The following is a 26,960-nucleotide window of genomic DNA, read 5'->3' as shown; positions in this document are numbered from 1 at the left end:
CAAAGGATTATTTATAACTATTTTGGTTTAGTTATGCCAGTCTTTATAAAAAAGTTGAGTTTAAGAGTTTAATGAGGGCTTCCCTGGTGGCGCAGTGGTTGAGAGTCCGCCTGCCGATGCAGGGGACATGGGTTTGTGCCCTGGTCCGGGAAGATCCCACATGCCGCGGAGCCTGCGCGTCTGGAGCCTGTGTGTCTGGAGCCTGTGCTCCGCGACGGGAGAGGCCACAACAGTGAGAGGCCCGCGTACCGCAAAAAAAAAATAGAGTTTAATGAGATTAGATAAATTCCATCCCTCTTTGGCCCCAATATACTTACACTTACACTTGTTTTTTCCTGAGCTTTATTATTATGTTAGTGACTGTTCTCTATAAACCTTTACATTGTTTTTGGAGAGAAAAATCCAAATCTGGACACTTTTGTTGGATGTATCCTCATCAAAATAATTTATGAATTGGGACTGATGTTATGCGAGAGGGAAAGAGGATTGGTTAATAGAAGTGATAGAGTTAGAATAGCGGTTCTCAGCTGGAGGCTACTGCTGGCATCCAGTGGGTGGCCAGGGATACTGCTCGCCACCCTACAAAGTTCAGGAGAGCCCTCACAACAAAGAATTATTTGGCCTGAAGTGTTCATCTTGTCACTGTTGAGAAATTCTGGATTAGAGTGGGAGAGATAATACAGAGGGATAGTGGGTAGAAAGGAGTAGACTGTGGCAGCCAACAGGTGGGATTATTGAAAGAACTAGTGTTCAAAATGTTGTTAAAAACTAGTTTTGTAACAAGTCTGGTTATGTCTTATGTCCTTTAGGTGATGGCACAATGCTTTTGGCAGCAAGTAAAGTCTTGGACAGACTTAAACCAGTTATTGGAGTAAACACTGACCCAGAACGGTAAGGAAAAACTTTTTTGTGCTTTGCTTTGCATAGTACCTGTTTATGATAAATCTTAAATTTGGAAGCTCCTTATCCTATTGGTACAGGGTGTTTACTATGGTGCATGCTGTGTAAGTGGAAACATCACTGTTGCTGGCTATCATGAATGTTAGAACCATGTTCCAAAATCATTTCAGTGATGAAATTTAGGCATGTAGAATTGACCTCTACCTTTAGTAGATTTCTCTTCTTTGTCGTTATTTTCAAGGACATAGCTCTCTTTTTTAGCTTAGGCATGAGAAATATATACACATTTCGCTGGCGTTGGTGGTAGAAAATTATGATATGGGATGGACAAGTTCTCACATTTGACTTCCCAGGTAGTTTGGGAGTAATATCTGTGGGAGGATAGACTTGAGCCCTTGACCTAGGTGAGTACTGGTGACTTTGGTGTTGCTGAAGATGGATGAGTTAATGATGTTCCATCTTCTACCCTTCCTTCTGGCTCTCATCTACATTCCTGAATATGCCTCCACTGATTTCCTGGGTGACTTCGTTGACTTAATATATAGACCAAACCCTATTATCACTTTTTTTTTCCTTTCCTTAGCTTCACTGACATTTATCCTCATTCTGTTCCAGCCACCCACAGCCATGATCATACTTGGACTTTGTCATCACCTAGAATTTCCCCACCTCTCAAATCACTCTGACCATAGCCACCTACCTTAATAGCAGTCCTACTTCCTCAATTCTAGTAAATCTGCCCTTTGACTTTCAGTGTGTTTATCCCCTCTATTTTTTTTCCTTAATTCTCCCTTACTTCATTCACTTTCCTGACAAATTTCTTAAATATTTTGTACCATTATCTTTCTGCTCAATCATGGATGAGTCTTTTCTACTCCACTCTGTACTGTCTCCAGAATAACTGATTAACATCTGTCGTTTTAACTTAGATCCTGGTGACTCCAGAATCTGTATATCCAACACTGATCTTGCTTCTACTCTTACCTTATAGTCTCTTCTCCCCACTGCAGCCACAGTGATTGTTTTATAAAAGTTTGATATATTCTGTGACCTCTGCTCAAAGTCTTACTGTGGTTCCTCATCTAACTCAGAATAAAATCTAATTTTTACTATGACTGGGGTGACCAATTCATCCTCATCCTGGTTTTCTTGGGACTTTCTCAGTTTAGCACCGGAAGTCCTATGTCCTGGGAAAATTGTCAGTCTCAGGCAAACTGGGACAGTTGGTCCCCTTCACTGTGACATTCAAGACTCTACATTATCTGGCCCCTGACTGTTCTGTGTCCTTATGTCCTATTATTTTCCCTTTCTTCATGCTATTCTAGGCATACTGGCCTCCACTTGCATGTATCTGGTGGCATTAAAAATGTAACATGTCTACAGATGAACTTATCTCCTTCCCCCCACCCATACTTGATAAATGAAATCATAATGGGTGCTGAAGCTGTGATGACCCATCCCTCACTGCCTTCCCTCACTCCCTTCGTTGTATTGGTCTAGGGATTTAGTTCTAAGTTTTAGGGATCTTACCTTTGAGTCCATCTCTTGCCCTCCTCACTGTATTTAAACATAGCTTTATAGTTTGTGGTTTAAATTACTGTAGTAACTTCCAGTCTTGCTCTTTCCAACCCATTCTTTATACTTTGCCTTAATGGTCTTTCTAAAGTACAAATTTGATTGTATCCACTCCTTAATTAAAGTCTTTCAGGGTTTCCTTATGACCTTCAGGTATATTGCAAATTCCGTAGCATAATATATATGATCTTTCACCATCTGTTGCCTATCTGCTTTTCTAGTTTCATCTACCCTCATTTACCTGTAGGCACTATACATTCTTCAGCTTAAAAAAAGAGACTGATGCCTCTCTAGGAATATTCTAGGATCCTTCCTAAAGTCTGTTCTTTGGGGGTTTTTGTTTTTGTTGTTTGTTTTTTTTTTTGCGCTACGCGGGCCTGTCACTGCCGTGGCCTCTCCCGTTGCGGAGCACAGGCTCCAGATGCGTAGGCTCAGCAGCCATGGCTCACGGGCCCAGCCGCTCCGCGTCATGTGGGATCTTCCCAGACTGGGGCACAAACCCGTGTCCCCCTGCATCAGCAGGCGGACTCTCAACTGCTGTGCCACCAGGGAAGCCCTGGGGTTTTTTTAAATTGTATTTTTTTGCAGTTTTATTGAGATATAATTGACATATAGCACTGTATAAGTTTAAGGTGTACAGCATAATGACTTGACTTACACGTGTTGTGAAATGATTACCACAATAAGTTTAGTTAACATCTGTCAACTCATATAGCTGAAAAAAAAAAAAAGGAGGGGAAAGTTTTTTTCCTTATGATAAGAACTCTTAGGATCTACTCTTTTAATAACTTTCAAATATACCGTACACCAGTGTTAACGATAGCCATCATGTGGTACATTACATCCCCAGTACTTATCTTATAGATGGAACTTTATACCTTTTGACCACATTCATTCAGTCCCCTCTCCCCTAACCCCTGAAGGTTGTTCTTAAGTGCAGTGTAATGTATGAGCATCCTAACGTCATGATTGAAGGCTCACATATGGGAGTTTTTGCTCTGGTGAGGAGCTTTGTTGATATCAAGAAAGAGTTTGAAAGAGTAAGTGAAAGAGTTCTCCAGATGTCCATGTGCTTTTCATGCCTTTGTTTGTGCTTTTGCCTAGAGTGCCCTTACGACACTTACTCAACTGTGTAGTTCTTTTTCATTCAAGACTGGTACCTCTCCTGGGCTCTGACTATGATTCCTTGTACGGAGAGCACTTAGCTCTTCCTATTATTTTCTGCTTGATTGTCTCTTCCATTAGACTATAAATTCCTTGAGTATAGGACTTAATTTCTCTATTGCTAGCATTTTAATTGCCTTTAGTATTTGTGCACGTGTATTTTAGAACTTTGCAATGACATATTTTTACATCATTAAAGTAGGAGATTCTTTAGTGATCATATTTTATACAGTTTGTTGAAACATATTTTCCTTTAAAAGCTGGCTTAATACTCATTAGCCTGTGGGGATTTTGAAACTGGTAAGCAACAGGTGTTGCTTCTCTAATTTCTGCCTAAAATGATGTGTTCTAGAAGTCCTCTGGTTTTTCTTTTTGCCTCCAGGCAGAAATGTATTAAGCCCCTGGCTTGTTCCATAATTCAGGTTGCCTGAATTCTTTTTCTTAAGCACAGAGGTGTCTCACAATCCTTAAATAAGCCCAGAAGTCAATGTTCAACTTAAGTTTCTTCTTTTCTGTCGTAGTTGTCAAATGCAGCATAACAGATCATCCCAAAACTTAGAGGCTTAAAACAATAATAATCATTTATTATCTCTCATGATTTCTGTGTGTCAGGAATCCAGGAAGAGCTTGGCCGGGTGGTTTTAACTTGGGATCTCTCATGAGGTTATAGTCAGATATCAGCTGGGGCTGCAGGCATCCGAAGGTTTGACTTGGGTTGGAGGATCTACTTCTAAGATGGCTCACTTGTGGACTCATCTAAATTAAATATACAATTTCGGTTTTCTCTTTTGTATTCTGTACTCACTCTACTGACCCCTGTAAATAATTACGACATTTAAATGCTTAATGATCAAAATGGGATAGAGGGCATGTGATAGCCAACCTCCAAGATAGCCTCCTAGTATTTACACCTTTATGTGGTTCCCTTCCCACTTCTGTATTCAATCAGGGCCGGCCTGTGGGACCAATAGAATATGGAATAACAGTGTGTGAATTCGAAGGCTAGGTCATAAATGGTATTGCACCTTCTGCATTGGTCTCTTGGATTGCTCATTCTGGAGTAAGTCGGCCACAGTGATGTGAGGATACCAGAGCCGCCCTGTGGGGAGGCTCACATGGAGAGAGACTTGAGGCCTCTTGCCAACAGCCAGCACCAGTGAGTGAGCCACAATGAAAGTGAATCCTCCAGCTCAGGACTAGATTCTTCTCTCTAGAGTGTTTTGGACCTGAAGTTGACCTCCATAAGTATTCTACCAAATGTTGATTATCTTTTATAATCTTAGCACCGTAGAGAAGTATTGCAGTAGATATAAAAATTTAGTCCCCTGCCTAAGTTTCTTAACCACAGTGTTGACCCTCTCAGGTGAATTAATTAATCACAACTTTGTAAAAGCCTTTTTCTCTGCTCTTCACGTTTGTGTTAATTTACAGTTATTATTAAGGGTTTGTTTTGCCAGGCCTACTCTCAACCTTTCCTTCAAGATTGCAGCATCATATAAATGATGATGATTGAACTTTCTGGACACCTTTCCTCACGTTAGGTGCCATATCCTCTCATCTTCCTGTATCAACCTATAGGCAATCTTAACACGTTGTAATTTGCAATTTAAAAAAAAATTTATCTTCCACATAAAGCTATTAACTCCTTGAAGGAGCTCATCCGTATATATACATAAATAAATAAAAATTAAAAAATATATATATATATACACACATATATATATGTGTATATTTTTATTTATTTATTTTTTTGCGGTATGTGGGCCTCTCACTGTTGTGGCCTCTGCCGTTGTGGAGCACAGGCTCCGGACGCGCAGGCTCAAAGGCCATGGCTCATCAGCCCAGCCGCTCCGCATGTGGGATCTTCCCGGACTCGGGCACGAACCCGTGTCCCCTGCATTGGCAGGCGGACTCTCAACCACTGCACCACCAGGGAAGCCCCTTTATATATTTTTTGAACACATGAAGGGTTACATTAGATTAAGCTGTGAGTTCTCTTTTGGTTAAAAGAACATCTTAAATGACACTTAAAAGGGATTTATGGTTCAAAAAACTTTCACATAAATAGTTTGATTCCTCATAATAACCTTTTAGATTGGTGGTTTTACGGCCCTTTTAGAGATGAGGAAGCTGATGCTAAAGTGACTTGCCCAAAGTTATAGTTAAATAATTTAAAGGTAAGATGCAAACACCACTATACCATTAGATAATTTTACAGGGAAATCAATCAGTAGCAAATTCGCTTTTATTTTTAGTTTTACTGTAATGTGGAAACTTAAGTTGTATTATGGCACTAAACCTGTATTTAAAGTACTATTTCTATTTGGTCTTTTTTTTTGTTCTTGTTGAAAGTATAGACAGTTTGTGGCAAAATGAATTATAGAAGTAGAAATTCAAAAAATTTCATATCTGATTTTTGTAGTTTAGTGATACCTTTTGAATTAAGTACTTTTTTTCTTCTTCCCTTTACACCACGCAAATTCCTTTTAAAATAAAGGTCTGAGGGTCATTTATGTCTTCCTGTTCGATACACGCATTCCTTCCCAGAAGCCTTACAGAAGTTCTACCGTGGTGAGTTCAGGTAGGAATTTCTTATTATTGCTCTATCATTATCTTACTAAAATATTATTATTATATAATTATATTATTAATGTGTGCCATTAAAAATGCTGTTAAACAGAACAAATTAGATAATATTTGGATTAGTCCATAGATGTAACAGTAGCCATAAAAAATAATACATTAGCTGAGTCACAGCCACATCTAACTTCCCTTCTTCCAGCCTGACTTGAGCTGTATGGAGAAACCCTGCCAAGTGCCACTTGGCCTATAATGTAATTGCAAGTAGAGGTTTTTCTCCTTCAGTGAGATAGAGGCCATGTCTCTACTTTAACCTCGTTACACGTTTTTAGCAGTTTGGTAGAAAGATGATTAAAACTGTTGGTGAAAAATTAAATGTTCAAATTCTCTGAGATTTTATAGTTTTTATCCTCATCTTCTCCCATCCAGAATGACTGAGGGTTAGATTTACTCTAACCATGCTGAGATTCCTGGTATCTCTGCCTTACGTGTTAAGTATTTCTTAAGCAGTGGAGATGTTTTTTCATATTTCTTTCACTTAATTTGTTCAGTGGTCAGACTGCCCTGAAAAGAGAAGGGTGGAAGGAGGAGCTGAGTTGAGGTTGGCCGATTAATTAGAGCCAAGTTGGACTACTTTTCTTTCCCTGACTTAGCCTAGATTTTATAGTTTGAGAAAACTTTTTTTCTCTAGGTATTTGTGAAATTGCATTAAATCTTCTTGACTTCTGGAATCATTTTTTAAAAATTTATTTATTTTATTTATCTTTGGCTGTGTTGGGTCTTCATTGCTGCGCGCAGGCTTTCTCTGGTTGAAGCGAGCGGGGGCTACTCTTCATTGTGTTGCGCGGGCTTCTCATTGCGGTGGCGTCTCTTGTTGCGGAGCACCGGCTCTAGGCATGTGGGCTTCAGTAGTTGTGGCACACGGGCTCAGTAGTTGTGACACGCGGGCTTTAGAGTGCAGGCTCAGTAGTTGCAGTGCACAGGTTTAGTTGCTCTGTGGCATGAGGAATATTCCTGGACCAGGGCTCGAACCCATGTCCCCTGCATTGGCAGGCGGATTCTTAACCACTGCACCACCAGGGAAGTCCCTGGAATCATTTTTTTTAGTAACGATTCCAGTTTCTAGTCATTTCAGAAATTTAGCACCTTCACAAATGACTAATATACTCCAAGTAGGAGTATATTTTTGTATACTTACCTAGTAGAATCTGTCCCATTGGCTTTTTTCATATGTTAGTTTTTGATTTTGACATTAAACCTGATTCTTTTTTTCTTCACTTTTCTACCAAAAAGTCATTTAAGTTTTAGGTTTAATCTTAAGTGTTATAATATTTGTTATTGATCTCTTATTGTAAAAAACAATATTACAGAATTTTAGGGAAGGGATTTTTATCTAATCTAAATTTTTATCTAATCTAATCTAAACCTTATAGTGTTTTAATTTCAGAATGCTTTCTTTTTTATATATGTGTTATACGATGAGCAAAACACAGCTATTAGCTAAGTATATAGGATTTAATGAATACTTGATAAAAAGTTTGACTTTAATTCAAGTTATTTGGGAGGTTTTATACAAGTACATTAGATATTTCCATTATAATAGAAAAGAGAAATAAACATCTAAATCTGTCTTTGATCAGGAACCTGTGGGTTTTAGGTGTTTCTAGTATAATAAGTTCATGGAATAACTAGTTTTTTATTATGAATTTTTTAATTTTGAGAAATTATAATGTCTAATCCTTTGTTTAATTTATTCTATTTTAATATAATTTGCTTTTCCTTCACTCTTCTAAGATGGTTGTGGAGGCAGCGAATCAGGTTATACCTTGAAGGGACTGGCATCAACCCTGTTCCTGTGGACCTTCACGAACAGCAGCTAAGTTTGAATCAGCATAGTAGAGCCTTCAACATTGAGAGAGTTCATGATGAAAGTAGGTAGATTGGGAATTACGTGTGTTTGGGGCAATATGTAATTTATAGTTCCTTTGATCTCTAATTTCTAGAAGTAATAATTTATAATTAACTTATTTGGGGATTTCAGTGCCACTGACAACACTTAAGGAAGTGCAATGAACTACTTGAGTTGTAAAATTTATTATGATTAGATTCTGAAATAACAAGTATAGCATATTTCCATGTGAAACTTTTTCTAGAGTGGGTTTGAAAACTCATTGATTAGGGAAGGACTATAAAATGTCCAGGAGGATAGTTGATATTTAGGGAAAGATTCCTGGCCTTAATCTTTGAAATGTCAGAAAGGAAAAAGAAAGTGGTAGAAAGAAAATGAACTAATCTGTGAAAGATTTCATAATAATTATACATTTATATACTTAACATTTAATTATATTTACCATGGTTCTAGTTATTGATTAGAATCTTTTTGTTAGGAAGTTTTCGCATCCCAGCTTTAAGATTTGCATTTCAAATACTTGTGTAAGATGCTAAGAAAATATTAGCATAAGCTGATACGCAGGTTTTTTGTTGTGTTAAGATGAATGCTCAGTTTTGAGCTAATTTGTGGATTATAATTTAGCAATATTTTCCCGCTTTTTCCAGTAACTGTAAGACTTTTATGATGCAAGAAGATCCCAAGAGATACCCTAAATGTCTGTGGACTGTATAAAAGGATATTTTTTCCTCCTGCATTTCATTTCTTGGCTAAACTTATCAGCAAAAGCTATCTTTACATATCTGCTTTCTGTCTTTGTTTCTGTCTTGTCATGGTATCTTGATGTTTACTTATGTTTATTTTTTTTCAGAGTTTTTCATGGTGATTTATAGCTTTATAGGGTAACATGTTCCTAAACTGAGTTAATGCCATCTTTTAAAGATGCTTCTTCTTCCCTGGGAAAAAAAAATCATTTGATTTTTAGAAAGCTTTTAAGTAATTATTTTTGAAAAATCTAGACATCTAGCATATGATTTCTTATTATCATTTTTGAAAGATTGCAGTAAATATTAAGATTAAAATTTTTTTTAAGATATTAAAATCTTAGCTAGAAATTTTACTTTATACCTCACGAAAAGAAGTTATTGCTGTCTCCAAAAGATGTTCAGGATTTGGTTTTTTTTCACCAACAGCATTATAGGAAAGATGTAGCTTGGTATTTAAACGTTCATTGCTCAGATTCCTATCTCAGGTTCACTGTTTTTAGTTTATAAGCTAAATTAATATATATGAAACAAAATTACACATAAACTTAGTAATATTCAGGATGTTCCTATCTCATTAGTGTTCTAGAAAAAGAACAGAAAATGTTCGAGATAAAAAATATATATATAAGAAAATTTCTCAAAACTTAGGCACCAGTTTTTGAATGTAAGGACCCACAAAGTACTTAATATAGTCAGTGGTAAGAGGTCCCACACCAAGGTATGTCAGAATACTAGGGATAAAGCAAACCTCTTGCAAGCTTCCAGAAAGGAAGTGATGGTGGTGTTGATGGTGATTGTGGTTGGAACAGGTTTTTTGATATATAAAGAATCTGGAATCACAGTAGTTTCAGATTTCTCAATAATAACCCTGGAAATTACTTTACTTATATTAATTACTAATATTGTTATTAGCAATTATATAACATTTACAATGTCTAGGCACTATTTTAGTGGGCTTGTTAGAGGGTTTTTTGGGGGGTTTTTTGATAAAAGAGCTTTATTTTCTGAGAAAAATTTAGAAGGATTTTAAGGATAATCTCATATTTGCTATTTAAATTCTCTTCAAGTTGGCAGGGAACATTTTCTAGGAAGCTGCCATTTGGGATTTTTGAATATAGGAGTACGTTTGAGATTATAAATATACCACCATGTTTGATCCCTGATCGCTTTCTAATTTAGAACAAAAGATTACAGAGAAAAACAATCCTAGTTTTTTTTTTTTAAACTTCAGCTTACAAAAGGGATGATTTAACTTTTAAGCAAATAAAATTTTCTATCTAGTGTTATCTGTCCTTAACTAGGTTATATTTGTATACAAGTTAATGAAGAAGAGTTCATTTTTATTACCTTTATAACTTCAAGGGAAGGTAGGGTTGATTTATTAGTTATTTTTTAAAAAAACTTTTAATCACATAAACTAGTAACTTTCTTATTTGAAAGCCTGGTTGTATTAATTTGGATAAGTGAATTGATTTGATAAACAATCCCATAATCTCAGTGGCTTAACATACTGAAGGTTTATTTAGAGCTCAGCTCACTGTCCAAGGGGTGTTCAGGCAACCTCTGAACAATGGCTCTTACCATCTTCTAAGGCCTCTGAGTCTTCTGTTGGGTCCTGTGTAGCTTGTGGGGAGAAGAAGACAGTGAGAGCATGGAGGATCCTTAGGGAAGTTTTAGGAGCCAGGCATTTTCACTACTTCTGCTCATATTCTATTGGCCATTTCTAGTCCCATAGGTATACCCAATGTGAGTAGACCTGGAAGCATAGTCTAACAGTCTGACAGTGTGAGGGAATTGCACAGGGTTGCAGTCTCTGTCACTAGTATAACAATTCTATACTTACAAATACAAATTAATAATTAATTTTGTAATGCATTCTCTTGGATAGAAAATTGTTAATTGGTATTGAGTCCATCTTATCATGTCCTGTTGAAGCAAGTTGTAAATGAACAGTTCATGATTAGATACTGTTTGGTAGTCAATTAGCATGAAAGAAAATATAAGCAGAATTAAGATGATTAATGAGACTCGAAGCAATTTTACGTTTTCTCTTCCTTCTTTGATAAAAGATTTCAAGTGAAATTCAGCAAGCACACATGATAAAAGTGCAATACAGAAAGGAAAATTAGGATGAGGAAAAACGGGTCTAGAGGTTAAAAAGTCAAGACCATATAAAATAAAAATATATGGTTACAGTTTGATGGTGAGATTTCAGATTTATTAGTAATATTTAGTGAGTACTTACTGTTAGTTGAGCATTTGCAGAAAATCTGTGGGGAGATGTAAAACATTCCATTAGTGATTTACCCTATGCAAAGAAAAATAATTTAAACAATAAATTTTAACTTTTTACATCGGTAAAACTTGTCAGATGTGAAAATGTGAATATATCTAGTACCAAATTAAGAGTTTCAAGAGTTAGGTTTTGCAGTCTGAAGTACAATCAAATTCGATTAAACACAGCAAATTTTCTATATACCTTTTTGTGACACATTCTTTCTACTATATTAATGAGATTTAGCTGATAATGTTAACCCATTACATAATTTAGTCAAATAAGTTTTAAAAGGTTCCTTGGTATTGTAACAACAGCTTATAATCGAAAGAATAGTTGGGCCACTTTAGGCAGTTATAATCCAAAAGATATGAGATACATGTAATTAATATTCAATAAACATAAATAGGCTACAAGTCAGAGGAAAATAATAGATTGGTGGTTGTGTTGGTGACAGTGGTGGAAAGTTTTATTAGTGTATTAAGTATCTAATGTGTATTAGATATCTATACACATTACCCTGAAACATAGAATCTTAAAATGTAACAAATTACTCCAGAATTGAGCATCTTAAAACAAAATATTTATGATTTCACAGAGATTGTGAAGGTCAAGAATCCAAGAGTGGCTTAGCTTGTTAGTTTGAGTTTAGGGTCTCTCAGGAGGTGACAGTCAAGCTGTTGGCCGGGACAGCAGTATCTGAAGACAGGACTGTACTGGAAGATATGCGTCACAACTCATCACGTGGCTGTTAGCTTCAGTTCCTCACTATGTTGGCTTCTCCATTGGACTGCTTATGAAATATCTTCCCCCAGAGCAAGTGATCTGAGAGAGAGAGTGACCAAGGTAGAAGCCAGGGTGTCTTTTTTAACCAAATCTCAGAAGTGACGTACCGTCACTTCTGCCATACGTTGGTCACATAGACTAATCCTGGTGTGATGTGAGAGGGAGAGTTGTACAAGAATGTGAAAACCAGGAGGCAGGAATCACTGGAGACCATCTTAGAGGCTAGCTGCTGCCACAGCTGAGGTGGACTTTTAAGCTTTGACTAAGGAAAAAGATGTGGAGGAGACAGAAAAGGGAACTTGTTCCATAGTGCTTGCCCACCAGGAGATACTTGGGTGCAATGAATCTGCTATTGGTGACATTGAGAGGAAGAGCCTGGCATTTCCATTTGGAGACTGGTAAAAGATAAAAAGTAAGAGAGACCATTTGAAGGTGACAATCACAAGTTTGATCCAGAAAGCAGTGGGAATTCTTTGGAGAATTTTGCATGATGGCGTGATGTTTAAGTAATCATCAAGGAAGATCACTTAATCTGTGCATACAACCTTATAGAGTAAAAAATAGATGACATTTTTTTAGGAGTCATAGGAAGAGACGTGGCTCTGTTCCTCCAGTGCTGCCATTGCTAAAAATCACTCCTGAGGTTTTCTATTTGAAAAAGTAATCTGAGTTTTAACATAACTGGTTTGGTTTCCTATATGAGCCATTCATGTAATTTGCTGCTTAAATCCAGAATGGCTCTCCTTTGGAAGTACTTGATCGTCTCTACTACTGAAGCTTCCAGAGTAAAACTAAGTCAAGTGTGACCACATGAATCTTATGCTATGGATAAATATATTTTATGACTCTTGAAAAATTGTTTCAAGAAGACCTAAGTTTTATTTTGGAGAGACAGGGGCTTCATTGCTTCATAATGTTTAGATGATTTTGTGGGTCTGTATTATGAATACTTTAAATATGATTTAATTTATCTGTTAATAATGTTAAGGTATAGACACTACAAAGACAAATATGAATATATTAATATTTTATAAATTTTATATGATAAAATTTCAAAAATTTAAGGAGCCGTCTTGGATTTTTCTTTCATTACCTTCAGGGTTTGAGGCTTCTGGACCCCAGCTCTTGCCAGTGAGAGCACTAAATGAAGTCTTCATTGGGGAGAGTCTGTCATCCAGGTACTTTTCAACCTGTGATCTTGAGTTTGAAATGTTAATATTTTAGTAATTTTTAAGCTATTTATTTCTACAGCCTAAGATTTGTGAATGATTGATACTGTATAAGTAAGAGAAATGAATTATTTAATGAAATATTTCCAAACCTTTGTACATGTTAATACATGTTAAGAGGAAAGAAGGTGTTATTACTAAAAACGTTTGTGAAACCCTAGGTTAAACAAAGTTACTCAGATTTCTTTACTGCAGTATTTCTCAGAGCCTTTAATCTATCATAGAGGTGCTTTATAAATGTTTAAGAGAATGATATATAGGTATATATTTGCAATTGATAAAAAACATTGATCTTATAGACAGTCCATATTAAAATTGCCCTACTGACTGTCTTAATGTTTTTTAATGCTGATTTGTTTGCTTGTTTTGGTCCAGGATGCAGGTAAGGAGAACGCATTTGGCTATCATGGCCCTTCAGATTTAATCAAGAACAGTTCTTAGCCCCACCCCTGTTTTGTCATCTATGATTTTAACATTTTTGAATGGTCTAAGCCAATTGGTTTGTAGAATATTCCCTTTTTTAGATTTGTATGATTTTTTTTCTTCTCTGCATGATAAGATTCAGAATGAGCATTTTTGGCAAGTATACTACATAGATAATAGTAATCCTTCTTAGTGCAACATCATAAAGCAACTGTATCGACAGCTTAAGATTTGTAACCATCATTACCAAAAATTAAGGTTAGTGAAGCTCTTTACTAGGAATATAAAAATATAGTATTTTATTACTGATAAAATCTATTTTGTGAGTGTTGAATATAATTTAGGCTTAAATTGTCAGTAGAAATTTTTTGCAAAAATTTTTTTGTGTGACACCAGTTACCAGTTATAAAGTGACTGCCATAATATAAAGTTAATTTAACTCTTGGTAGTATGTTAGAACTTTCCTTCTCATTTTTGTTGATGTAAGTGAATTAGGGGTGGAAGATAGAGATGAATCTATATCCTACTTTCCTGCTTCCAGAACCATGTGACCCTTTGAAGGTCACATAATTGATTCCCTAGTTTACCGAGAGTTTCATATATTCTGAAATTCTCTTTATTATAAGTCATATCCTTTTATAGGAAGTTTAATTATGATGAGAGAAATTTGTCTTAAAAAAGCCACATTTTAGCCAATACCTTAACTGAGGTAGGTAGTACTGAAGAGAGCAAAGCCTTGATTCAACAGAATGATTTGAATGATCTTTTTGAGTTGTAATTATTTTATTAATATAATTTTAAACATATGCTTTAAAATACATTGTGCACCCACTAGGGATATAAAGATGAATAAGGTAAAGATAGTGGTATCTCACATAAAGGTAGTAAAATACATAATTTAAAAATTATTAAAAGTAAAATGTATTCTTCAAAGAAATCAAATAAAAATATATTACTTAAAGAACTTTAAAATATGGTAAAATGTAAAGATGTATTTAATATAGTAAGACTTATGCAGCAACAGAAAAACTTTGTATATAGCATATCAAGTTTGAAACAACATGGAAATGAGTAATGGATACATTTGTGTCATAAGAGAGAAGGAAGAGAATGTAACTCTAATTAGTGATATAATCTAGTCATTATTGCTAAAGAGGCAGAAGAGAACAACTTCAAAATGAGATTGGAGGAGGTCTGCATTAAAATAAATAGATGACAAAGGTAAAGATGTTTTGTGAGTTTATGCTTAATTCTAGGGAAGCCATTTAATGGCTTACATTATTCTGTTTGTATATTTTAAAGGTCATAACTTCTGAGAGCTTCTACTAGTGTTGCTTTATGATTTGTACTTACTAAAAAATAACTTATAAAAGGAGGAAAACTGGGGTCAGTTGATAGATTTTTTGGAAATTCAGTGAAGTCCCATTAGGAGGTTTTAGACTGAATGCTTTTATTTTTTGTGGTGGTCGTGATTTGGTTGGTTTACCCCTGATGTGTGATGCTTGTTCTTTTTGTGATCTTAGATGCCTCACCTGATATCTTTACTAAGATAAGGGCAGCAATGGGTTGGCTTCTGATGCCACTGAAAAAGATTTAACTACTGGAAATGTTAGAACTTATTTTTAAAGATTCTATGACATAGACCCTTAGGCAGAAAGGAAATGAACACTTATTGGATGCCTGCTATGTGTCAGGCACTGTGCATGTTGTGTAAGTTGTCACATGTATGCTCATAGCAGCTCTGTGAGAAAAGTAGTTGTATTGATCAGTGAAAAATTGAGCTTTGGAGAATTCAGATAACTTGCCCAAGGTCATATATTTAGTTAGTTAGCATCAGAACCATCATGTAAACCCAGAATTTCTGATTCCAGATCCTGTATTGAGTTGTCATGAAAACTTGTGAAGTATTGCCAATTTTTGGACTGCCCCTGCCTGTACACGCCTTCCTACTGGCAGTGCTATCTAAAGGTCATCTTGTATTATTTCTTATATAGCATCTTGTTTACTGCTTAAAGCAGAAAACAGCACTCTAAATAGTTGGTAATTATTATTTACTTTAAAATTTCTGACCTACCCACTAGAATATAAACGTCAAGAAGATCGTGTCTATTATGTTTGCCATTAAATCCCCACTACCAACACAGTGCTTATTAAAACATAATAGGCACTTAATAATGTTTATGGAATGAATAAATATTGAGTCCTGCCAAATGTTTTCATTATCTCCATTTTGTAGGGAAGTCTGTGGCTCAGAGAAGTGAAATAAATTGCCCCAAATCACACAATTAATAAATAACAGAGCCAGGGTAAGCCTGTGCTCTTCTTCAGTGTATACAATAGAACTGTGGTCTTCCTGAAAACTGAAGTGCTTTGCTTGGAAAATACGAAGTGCAGCAATATTATTCCTGCCTCATTTATAATGTTCTTAGACTTAAGAACATTTTAAAAGCCCAGTTTTTTTTTTCTTTTCTCCTATTTGTTCTAACCTAGAATGTCTTATTCTTGGGCTGTAGCAGTGGACAATTTAAGAAGAAGTATACCCACTCTAAAGGGACTGTGAGTTTTATTGCTGCCTTAAAAAAATAATCTCCCTGAAGCCAAAATTCTCTGAGTTGACTAATCTTGATAAACCTGCATGTGGGAATGACACTAAATTTGTTCATTGTTTTGGGCTCAACGTCTCTCACCTGACTATACTTTCCTTTCTCTTCACCTCTGCTTCTCTTCTATCCTCACTTACCTATAATATTTGGCTCTATGTGATTCTGGCATAATAGCAGCCATTCCTATGGATTCAGATGGCTTGTCTGTGTATAATAGGCTCCTAATGTACCTAAAATTCCTAATTTTCTAGGAAGATATAACAAAGCTATGAGATAGATTAAATGTGAATATTAGGCTTGCTATCTTTTATTTTTGTAGAGAATGCTGACTTTAGAGAAAAAATGACGTGGAGTTATATCATGTAAAATGTTCACAAACCAAGAGCTTGGTAGGAGAAATGAAAGGGTTAGAATAAGAGACAAATTATCTATTGAATGTTAGTATTTGCAGGCATGTCTAATAATTGTCATTATTTTGAAAAGCTGTATTTTGTTAAGGGTTTATTTTAACTTTTTTATTTGTTGACCAGTGACATCATTATTTCAAGATATAGCTCACAAAATAAGCTTTTACGTGTTTCAAAAGCTCTTTGAATAGTTGCAAATCATTTATACATTCATGCAGTTAAAGAATAGTGTCATTATTGCTGGTGGGAGAAGACTCAGTTGATTCCGTATTTATTAAATACACTAAGAAATATAAATCTTTTAAAAAATTACAGTTCTTGTTTCCTAGTTTCGCCCAGTGATCCAGGACTGGTTGAGATTTTTCTTTAGAACTTCATCATCTCTGCTAGCTTACTGTCAATTCAAAAGGCACATTAGTATGTAACTTAAGAAACAAGAGTTTAGCAGAAACTATTGGTAACTTGAAGGATTAGATGCAGACTTAGATGTAACAAGGACTAGCTACCAAGAATGAAACTCTCCTAGGAATGGTATTTTCTTTTTGAATTCTGAAATAAGGTTCTGTATGTTTCCATAAAAGCAGTAGCAGCAATGCTAGGTAAAAATTTACAAGAAGCTCCTGTTTGAAATGTTAAAGTATTGATAGAAAGGAGGCGCATATAGATCAGAGAGGGATGCAGACATGCAGATATTTTAGAATTTTTTTCACTTAATTAGTATTGAAATTAGCATCATGATGTGTGTGCCGACTAAGTCAGGTATGTCTGAGTCAAGCTGGCCTACTTAGATTTCATCAGCGCTGAAAGACTATGTTTATCTTATTTACCATGAGCCATAAGTTCAGCCAATCCACTTTTATATTCTCAATTCACAGGGCTTCCTACTATGAGATTTCAGTTGATGATGGTCCATGGGAAAAACAGAAGAGTTCAGGGCTCAATTTGTGTACTGGAACAGGATCAAAGGCCTGGTGAGTAACTTGAGATGTTGCTTATCAACTTTTGTGAAATACTTTAAGTAATGTAATTTAGTTGCTATCTCATATTGGTGTATCTAAGGCCTCTAATATGCAAGAGGTAGCTAGCCTGGTGTTATTATATCGGTTGGCTCAGTTTAGCTACACTTATTGATTGGGTCCAGGAGTCCGGCTTTGACTTCTTAGATTATAGCGCAGCCTGGATCTGGTCATTCTTTAGCTTCCCATACTAGGTTTGTAAAGAGAAAAAAGAAAATGAGATATGTTTTGAGGGACTATATATTTTTAAAAATGAACATTTCAAGTAATAGTAAAGAAATGAAAACAAAGTACAGTACCAAAACATATGCTGGAGGTTTGTGCATTCAAGGCCTAACTGGAGATAACCTGGGACATCCTGCAACTTGTCTACCCTGTGACCTCTCTCTGGGAAGTCTCTTCTACTTCTTAGTACACACATGCACATGCCTCCCAGACCTTTATCTGTAGCTGTCCTCTCTCTTGAGTATAACCTCATATTGTAAACCCACTTACTACATAGGATTTCAATAGCATTTCAAATTCAACACATTTAAAACTGAATTTATTGTCTTCAGTTGTTCTCCCCGTGTTCCCTGTCTTGCTTAATAGTATCACCCTTAACCTTGACATCATATTCTCAGGAAAACACATTATTCCTTAAAACCTTGCTCTTGTCTTTGAGTCTCCCTTTTCTCCCCTATCAGTCTCTAAATCCTGTCAGATATAATTCAGAAGCTCAAGCCCCCTTTTTCAGTTTCTATTGCTATTTCTTTGGTATAGGGCCCCATCTTTTCAGTGAATATTCTTTGTGTCTCACCCTTTATTCTTCAGGCTGTCATTCATACTACTACCACAGAGTAATATTTCTAAAATATAGGTATATCTCCCTATTTCCTTCTGTGCTTTAAAACTTTCATTGACTCCTATGTTCACATTGCTCAGACTGTCACATAAGGCCCTTTAAGTATGACCTCCTTGCCAGCCTACTCCTGCCTGACCTTAACCCATCACACTGGAGACACTGCAAGCTACTTGCAATTCTTAGCACAAGCCACGTTCTCTCTGGGCTTTTTGTTTTTGCTCAATGCACCTTCTTCCTGCATTGAATGCCTGAACACTCTCCCCTTTCCATCCACTGGCTGAAAATTCCAATCTTCAAATGCCATTTTCTGTAGGAAACCTTTACTTAAGACCTAGTTCCTTTCATAAGCCTAATTAATTGATCCCTTTTTTTGCCCTTACCCAGCACTTTTTCCTCATCACACTGTTATAGCACCTAGCACATTATTAGTTTCTGATAAGCTTATACCCAGTTAGTTTGAGCAACTTGAGGCACATGGGATGATGACTAGTGTTTTTTTTTTCCTGCTTAATTTTTTGTGTGCATAGCACAGTACTTAATACAAAGTCACTTAAATACTTTTTGAATAAATGACTACATGCTCACAGATATAGCTAAAACAGTGCTTATCAAACAGACTTTAAGTTTGGATGCTTTAAAATTGAGTTTTATTTCCCCTACCACACACTTTATAGTTGAGTCCTGTGTTGATGTTGCATTTAAATAAGTATGGCTGAGACTAGAATTTCAGTCTTCTCTGTGTTGCTTATTAAAGTCTGCTTTGTCTCCCATGCTCTGGTGTAGAACCAACTCTGTCTCTCTAACTATATCCTGTCCCTGCCACCTTGGTTAACTCAGTCCCTTTTCTTCTCTACTCAGCCCTATGTAGCTTACTTGCTTCTAACACGTTCTACTCTCCTCCCTGTCATAACTGATAACATTTCTTTTGTTACGATTGCATTTCCCATGTATCTTTTGATCCTTTTTCTCTTCAGAAAGTAGGGGGAGAAAAGAGAAGCCTAGGGGCCAGAGGGACTGAGGGAAAGTTATATGTTCTATATGTTAATTTCAACTTACTGCAGTACCATCTTTGAGCACTTTCTTCGTCCCAAGTAAGTATATTGTCTTATTTAAATTCTCAAAAATACTCTGGAATTAAGTGATTTTATTTTCATTAATAGAGTTTAAAAAGTCTCAGAAGTTGGCTGACTTGCCAAAAGCCATGTGGCTAATAAATGGTGGAGGCAGGATTTAAATTCTGGACTTAACTATAAGCTGTAAACCTCATGAGCCACAGAGGAGGAAAAGCATGGACGGGTTCCCTGTGGGAGGTTGTGAGACATGCTTAGAAGTGTTGCCCATGATAGCCACACTTGTTCCTTTAGCTAGAGCTTAGTTACATGCTATGTGGCAAGAGGGGGTGGGAAATATAGCCTAATCATGTGTCTGGGGTCGGGGGGGAAGAGAGTTCAGGGATTAGCTATCCCATCTTTGCATTTCCAAAAATTCTTGCACAAGACATAGGATGTAACGGTTATGTTGCATAGCAAGTATCTCTGCATTGTTGCATTCTCATCTCGGTCCTCTTCCCAGTGTGGGATGTGATCTCTAGCACACACTAGGAGAAGTTCCACAGAGCGGGAATATTTATGTTTCCATGAGTTCTTAAGACTGTTGCCAGTCCTCCTCCATACATTCTGCCCTACCAGACTTAATTAAGGGTGAGGAGCTGTTCTTAAGAGAAGGTTTTACTAGCTGATGAAGATATGAGACTCTTTGTCTTTCAATTTGGTTGTCTTTAGTAGAAGTTATGTCCAGTTTCAAATCAGAACTCTTAGAATGGTGAAGGTTGTAGATCGAAGGAAAAAGTTGTGTGCTAGCTAACACCTGCTTTGGCATATAGTTTGTCTTTGATATAGAATGTAAACCACTCCTAAAGGTAGAGTGAATTGGCTGAGATTTAGATTACAACCACAGGAAATTAGTTTTAATTTAACCCCAATTCAGAGAACTTAGTTTGTGTTGATTTGTGGTATCTCTAATAAGTCATAGTTCTAGGAACATTAGAGCATGTCTTACAAGACTTCCGTTCTCTTAAACTAAGTCTAACTACAATAAGGAGATATAAGTCATTAATATCTTTTGCCCTAAATATATTTTAATTCAGTGGCACCCTAATAAATAGCTTATCTTTTAATTTAAAGTATAATTCCAAAACAGTATCTTTCAGTAATGCGTATATTCAGAGGAATTAGAGTATAACTCATACATATTCCTTGCATTTGACATTTTCATTCAGTGTTGAGTTCTTGCTGTGAGCCAGGTAGTGCCTAAAGTGCCTTATGTCTTGTAGTGTGTGACAGTAATGCAAATGAGATAGGTTTTGTGAACCTCATAGTAAACAATAAGAAAGTCAGAACACTCGAAGTATTTTGCTTTATACCACATAGTGAGTATGAGCAAAGGTACAGAGGCGAGAATGAGCCTGGGGTGTTTGGAATGTGAAATTGGAGGACAGATAATGGTGAAAAATAGGAAGGGCAAGGGCCTAGATTTTTTTAGGAATTGTGTGACTATGCAACATTGTGCCTGTTCGTGTGGATTATCTACTGAGAAGAGTTAGAGGCAGAATTCCAAATTACCTGGAAGAGTTTTTTTTCTAAAAACCTTTCCTTAACCATCTTTTTAGACCCCAGCACAGAGCTTCTTTTAAAAGTTATTGAGGGACTTGCCTGGTGGCACAGTGGTTAAGAATCCGCCTGCCAGTGCAGGGGACATGGGTTCGAGCCCTAGTCCGGGAAGATCCCACATGACGCAGAACAACTAAGCCTGTGCGCCACAACTACTGAGCCTGTGTGCCACAACTACTGAAGCCCATGCTTCTCAACAAAGACAAGCCACCCCAATGAGAAGCCTGCGCACCACAGTGAAGAGTAGCCCGGCTCGCCGCAACTAGAGAAAGCCCACGCACAGCAATGAAGACTCAATGCAGCCAAAAATAAATAACTTAATTAATTTAAAAAAAAGTTATTCATGTTTGTGTTAATGTTTGTTCCTAAGTGGTTAAGCAAGGCATCTTGCTAGTAAAAGATTTCTCATCTTCAGAAACTATTTTATAATTTGAAGAAATACACATTTTAAAATATGTTAAATAATACAGAGTATACAACAAAAAGTTCGTCTCTTTCACTTCATATCTCTAGTACTAATCTCCAGATATAACCACTCTGTACATGCATATATTTTTTTAATATAAGTAAAACAGGTAAGTTATATACATACCATATAATGCTTTTGGTTTTTTAACTTAACATATTGTTATCTTTCCATTATCAGTACATATAGTTGTATTTTAGCCTTTTTAATATCTACATAGTATTCTACTGAGTGGCTATAATATAATTTATTTACCCAGCTTCCTATGGTTTTGCTATTATGTGCTTCCCAGTTGTTTTGCTATTATAAATAATGCTTCAGTAAATATCCTTGTATTTGTCTTTGTGTATTATATGTACAAATATATTTTAGGATAGACTACTAGGTTGAAGAATATGTTCATTCTAAATCTTAATAGAGCAGAATTGCCTTCCAATTGCAATCTCTATAATTCCATTAGTATATGAGGACACTTCTTTTCTCATACCCATGTCAATACATTGTCAGTTTTTAATCTTTAAAATCTGAGAAAAGTCTTGTTTTAATATGTATTTCCTCAAGTATGAGTAAGATTGAACATTTTTTTCATATAGACCCATGAACTATTTGCCCACTTTTTAAAACTGTATAAGGTGGCTGTTGTCTTTTGGTCATTTTTTTTTTTCCTGATAATTTCTAAGAGTTTTCTGTACATTAAGTAGATTATTCCTTTTTCATTTTTCGTATGTTTTTAGAACTAAAATAAGAAAAGATGTATATGGTGTTTGCTTCTAGGTCATTCAATATTAACAGGGTTGCACCTCAGGCTGTGGAAGATGTTCTAAATATTGGTGAGTACCAAATAGCTCTTATATGTTATATTATAATATGCTAAATATATTTTATTGTATGTTAGCTGTATTGTACATTATAAAATATTTAATTAAGATATTTCCCCTTTTCCTTTTTCAATAGCAAAACGACAAGGAAATTTAAGTCTTCCATTGAACAGAGAATTTGTAGAGAAAGGTCAGTGACCAATGATCATAACTACTAACACTTTCAGTTAAGTTCTGTACATATTTTGAGGATGTTATTGTGAAGTGTACTTGTCTAATTAAGCAAAGCATAGTGCTTTTTTGACCCAAACATGCTCTTAATATAATACCCCTTAAAATATATTTTAAACAATAAAAAGTTTAAAGCTGGAATTTTATATTATGATTTTTGTCAACCATGGAAATATAACCTCTGTGTCAAAACAGTGTGACTGCAAACATGTCCTGGGGGATAGGAAAATGTAGAAAAATACACATCTGGAAATTAGGAAATGCACACCTAAACTCAGTGTGCCATTAATATCCTCTAAATGAGAAGGAATTCACTGAACTCTGATTGCTTACCTTCACATTCACTAAAATGTTCTCTTTAACCTTCTCCTATATGTCCCTGCCCAGTTATTTCAGGGTTCCTTTAAGAGAACCAGCACAGTTGGAGGAAGGATACTGATCAGCGAATTTGAAGACTAGGTTCCAATCCCAGACCAGCCAGTCACTCACTGTGAAACGATGGGCAAGACTGTTTCTTTGCTCCTCTGCTTCCTCAACTGTGGAATGAGAGAGTGGACGTAGATTGCTGGGGCATAGGAATTTTTCAAATTTATTTGTTAAATTTTATTTTTTTTAAATATTTAAATTCGTAAACTGAAAACCACATTCATTTGATTTGCATATGAAATTTTAACACACTAAAGTCTACTCATCTGCTAGGATCATTTTCAAAAGTATGGACCTCAAACTAAAGCTAAATCGTGCTGTCTCTGTTTAATTGAAGAGTATCCTAAGATTTCAAGGTAAATTATTTTTAGAAAAACAACAAAAAATCCAAACTTGTTTATAGTTGCATCTGTTTGCCTATGCTGCAACTGTCATCCATAAACATTTGAGTTTGAGAGTTATCAGAACAGACATGTTCTTACTGGTCGCTTTTAAAATGATTTAGCAATACATGATAGAGTATATTAACAGTGTGAGTTCATTTTATTTATATATTTTGGATTCTCGTAAGACTTTCTTTGTTGGGGAGATAGTTTGTCTTTAAAATATAGTTTGTAAACAGGACTAAATCTCTGTGGCTACTTTCAGCTCTCTAAAATGGACTGTTTTCTCCCTCTCAATTTGAGACCTAAAAGATAATTTTAATCATGGCTTTGAGCTAGAATTACTGTTAAATCTGCATCAAAGAAAGGAAAATTAGGCATTTATAGTAATTGATTCTTCATTATATAATTTAACTTAAAGCATAACATGTATAAAACAACTGAAATTTATATCAGGTATACAAATTAAGGGTATATATAAAATACAGTGATTGATTTTTCTTTTAATAAACATACTGCTTTACTGGATGAATATTATTCCTTTGAAGATTTGACTATCTTCAGAAGCAATAGTGAATGACAATGGTGCAGTAACTGTTACAGACACTTCATTTAATTCAAATGAAATTTTGGTATATAAGGTAGATTATCTAATAGTCTTGCAATGTCTTTTAATGTGGTTCTCAACTAAATGTTCTTTCAAGCCCAGTTTCTTTGTACAGTTGTTTTTAACCAGTTTGTGCTCTGCATGCCAACTCTTGTGTGCCTCTTGGTTAGAGAGAAAGCAGATCCGAAAGACTTCTAGAAATATCTTGAGTAATAGCAGTTTCATTAGAGAAAGTATATTGCCTGCCATTGTTTGAGACTGAATTTTATATCAAGACTATTAACTTATACTTACGAACTCTTTGGCGTGGTATTTTGTAAAGGAACTTATTAGCAAGAGATTATGGCAATTTAAGGTCCATTTTCGAGTGCCTCAAGCTAGTTTCTCTTTTTTTTGTTTGATTACTAGCTTTATAGGTACCCCCCGACCCCAGCCAAATGTACCTATTTCTGCGATATTGTGGGTGATGTAGGCTTCTGTGGGCTAATCTTGGAACATACTCCTCATTTATAAGCGTTTTTTTGTTGGTTTCTTTTTTTAATGGAATGTGTTGTGAGTTCCAAGAAACTTGCTGCCAACCAGACCTTTGGAATAGAACTGTGCTTGTAAATTGGGGATGGCATCCATTTTCATTTTGCACTTCTCAGAAGTGACTGTCTTTCATCGAATGTGCTAATATTTGTTTTTTTTTTCTTTATAGTAACAAATGAATATAATGAATCGCTGCTCTACAGTCCAGAAGAACCAAAAATACTTTTCAGTATTCGAGAACCAATAGCAAACAGAGTTTTTTCAAGCAGTCGTCAGCGTTGTTTCACCTCCAAGTAAGCTTCCAAAGTTGTCTTGTGGCTGTTTTCCTCCCTTGTAATTATAAAGCACAGTTGGCTTTAAAAGTGTTCAATTTCATTAAATTCACTCCTTCAAACTTAATCTAGCAGGGAAAGTAGAACCTGTAGAACTAAAGAGGTGTCATGCTAACCTGGCTAAAGTAATATTTTGTCTAACACTTAGGGTTCCATTTTAGAGAAACTAAAGTTTAAGTTAATAGAAAGGAGAACATAGTTATTTAATTGGGTGATGTGGGCTTTGTTTGTTTACTCTAGTAAGACACAGTAAGATCAAATTATCACTTCAAAAGAAGCTGACTGGAAAGCAACTTTTTTTTCACATGCTGTGGCATAAAAGCAGGACCTGCATTCATACAAAGTCATACAAAGTCTAATATAACTTCAGAGTAGGATTCATTGCTTTCAGCTTTTCCCTGAAAGTGAATCCCCCCCTCCCCACATCTATTAAATTTGCCTTGGATTGTTTTTTGAGGGGAAGAGGATATACAGAAATGTTTGTAATTTCTTATTTTGTAAAGGTTGCCCAATTTTCCAAACTAACAAGGAAACCTACTATGATTCTGAAAAACTGTCATCTATCTCATGGCAAGCAAAGAACAGTTTAAGTACAAATTGCTGCTTATAGTGTGCATATAGTTTTTTGAAAATACACAACTGAATTTTTCCAGGAAACTCGTCATACTTAAAACTCACTTTATCATTTGAGAGTTAATTTTGATTAATCAACGAATCTATACTCAGTTTGGGTGAAACTGTAAAGATTCATTTAAATGTTTGCTCATATAAGTAGGAGAATAGCTTTATGACTTCGGTGGTTGGAAAATATTTCTTAGCAACAAGATTGATAAATTGAACTACATTAGAGTTAAGAACTTTTGTTAATCAAGGCACCATTAAGAAAACAAAAAGGCAAGCCACAGAGTGAGATAGTCTAGCAATGGACTCATATCCAGAATATATTTTAAAAATTCCTGCAAGTCAATAAGAAAAAGACAGGCAGCCCAGTAGAAAAATGGCCAAAAGTCATGGACAGGCATTTCACAAAAGAGAATATCCAAATGGCTGATAAGTATATGGAAAAATATCCTTGACCTTATTATTCATCTGAGAAATACAAATTAAAACTACGTAATATGATACCACACACACCAGAATAGCTAAAATACCAGTTGTTGATAAGGTGGAGCAAGTGGGACTTTTATGTACTAACATTAGGAATAGTTTGGAAACTTGTTTGGCAGTTACCTACCAAAGCTGAATACAGCGCATGCAGTGACCCAATAATTCTGCTCCAAGATATATATCCAGCAGAAATGTATACACTGACCAGAAATGTGTGCACCAAAAGACATGCTCAAGAATATTCATAGTAGCACTATTCCCAATAGGTAAAAACCCAAATGTCCATGAATAGTAGAAGAGATACTTAAATTTGGGTATTTTTGTACAATGCAAGTGTTTTCAGACAGCAATGAAAATGAACACACGGCTGCTACAGGTAATAACATGGATGATTTCACAAACATGCTATTGAGCAGAAGAAGCCAGGCATGGGCATAGCCATTGTGTTCTTCCATTTATATAAAGTTCAAGACTAGACAAAACTATTACTACTGTGGTGATTGAAATTAGGGTAGTGGATATGCTTGGGAAGGAGGGGTTGGGGGTAGAGGCTGGGAGATGGGAGTAAGAGCAGTGAGGGAGCTTCTGGGGAGCTGGGTAACATTCAGTTCCTAATTTGGGTGTTGATTACGCAAGTGTGTTCATTGAGCTGTACCCTAATAATTTGTGCCTTTTCTGTATGTTGTACGTAAATAAAAATTTTACATGAAAAGTTACATTCTTGCTCACTACTTAAAATACTTGTAACGGTAATAACTCAACATTCAAAAGCCTATGAATTCCATCTGAACTTGTTCACTGATAAATGTTTGGGTGAATGGAGCTCTCCTGAACATTGAAGTTTTGAGATTTTTTTGATAATGTACCCATGTATTCACATAGTCACTAATTCTCTCATATCAAAGAGCAACTTGATTTTAAAAATCAAGGCCA

At 35.7% G+C, this 26,960-nt stretch overlaps 1 protein-coding gene across 2 annotated transcripts in view; it reads left to right on the top strand.

Annotated features, from left to right (window-relative positions):
• Positions 1-26,960, top strand: part of NADK2 (NAD kinase 2, mitochondrial) — a 46,089-nt gene that overhangs the window by 16,895 nt on the left and 2,234 nt on the right. Inside the window, exons 4-12 of one of the 2 annotated variants that reach the window (XM_065874617.1) lie at positions 810-891; positions 6,137-6,220; positions 8,014-8,150; positions 13,035-13,113; positions 16,078-16,143; positions 17,473-17,568; positions 22,367-22,422; positions 22,547-22,600; positions 24,758-24,881. In XM_065874617.1, coding sequence (XP_065730689.1) covers positions 810-891; positions 6,137-6,220; positions 8,014-8,150; positions 13,035-13,113; positions 16,078-16,143; positions 17,473-17,568; positions 22,367-22,422; positions 22,547-22,600; positions 24,758-24,881 — 778 coding nt within the window. The remainder of the gene's footprint in view (positions 1-809; positions 892-6,136; positions 6,221-8,013; positions 8,151-13,034; positions 13,114-16,077; positions 16,144-17,472; positions 17,569-22,366; positions 22,423-22,546; positions 22,601-24,757; positions 24,882-26,960) is intronic. The other variant, XM_065874618.1, reaches the window with a different exon arrangement.

Source organism: Phocoena phocoena, chromosome 3, assembly GCF_963924675.1.
Source record: "Phocoena phocoena chromosome 3, mPhoPho1.1, whole genome shotgun sequence".
Lineage (NCBI taxonomy): Eukaryota > Metazoa > Chordata > Mammalia > Artiodactyla > Phocoenidae > Phocoena > Phocoena phocoena.
The sequence above is the reverse complement of the archived record's forward strand: the minus strand, read 5'-3'. Positions and strand labels throughout refer to the sequence as shown.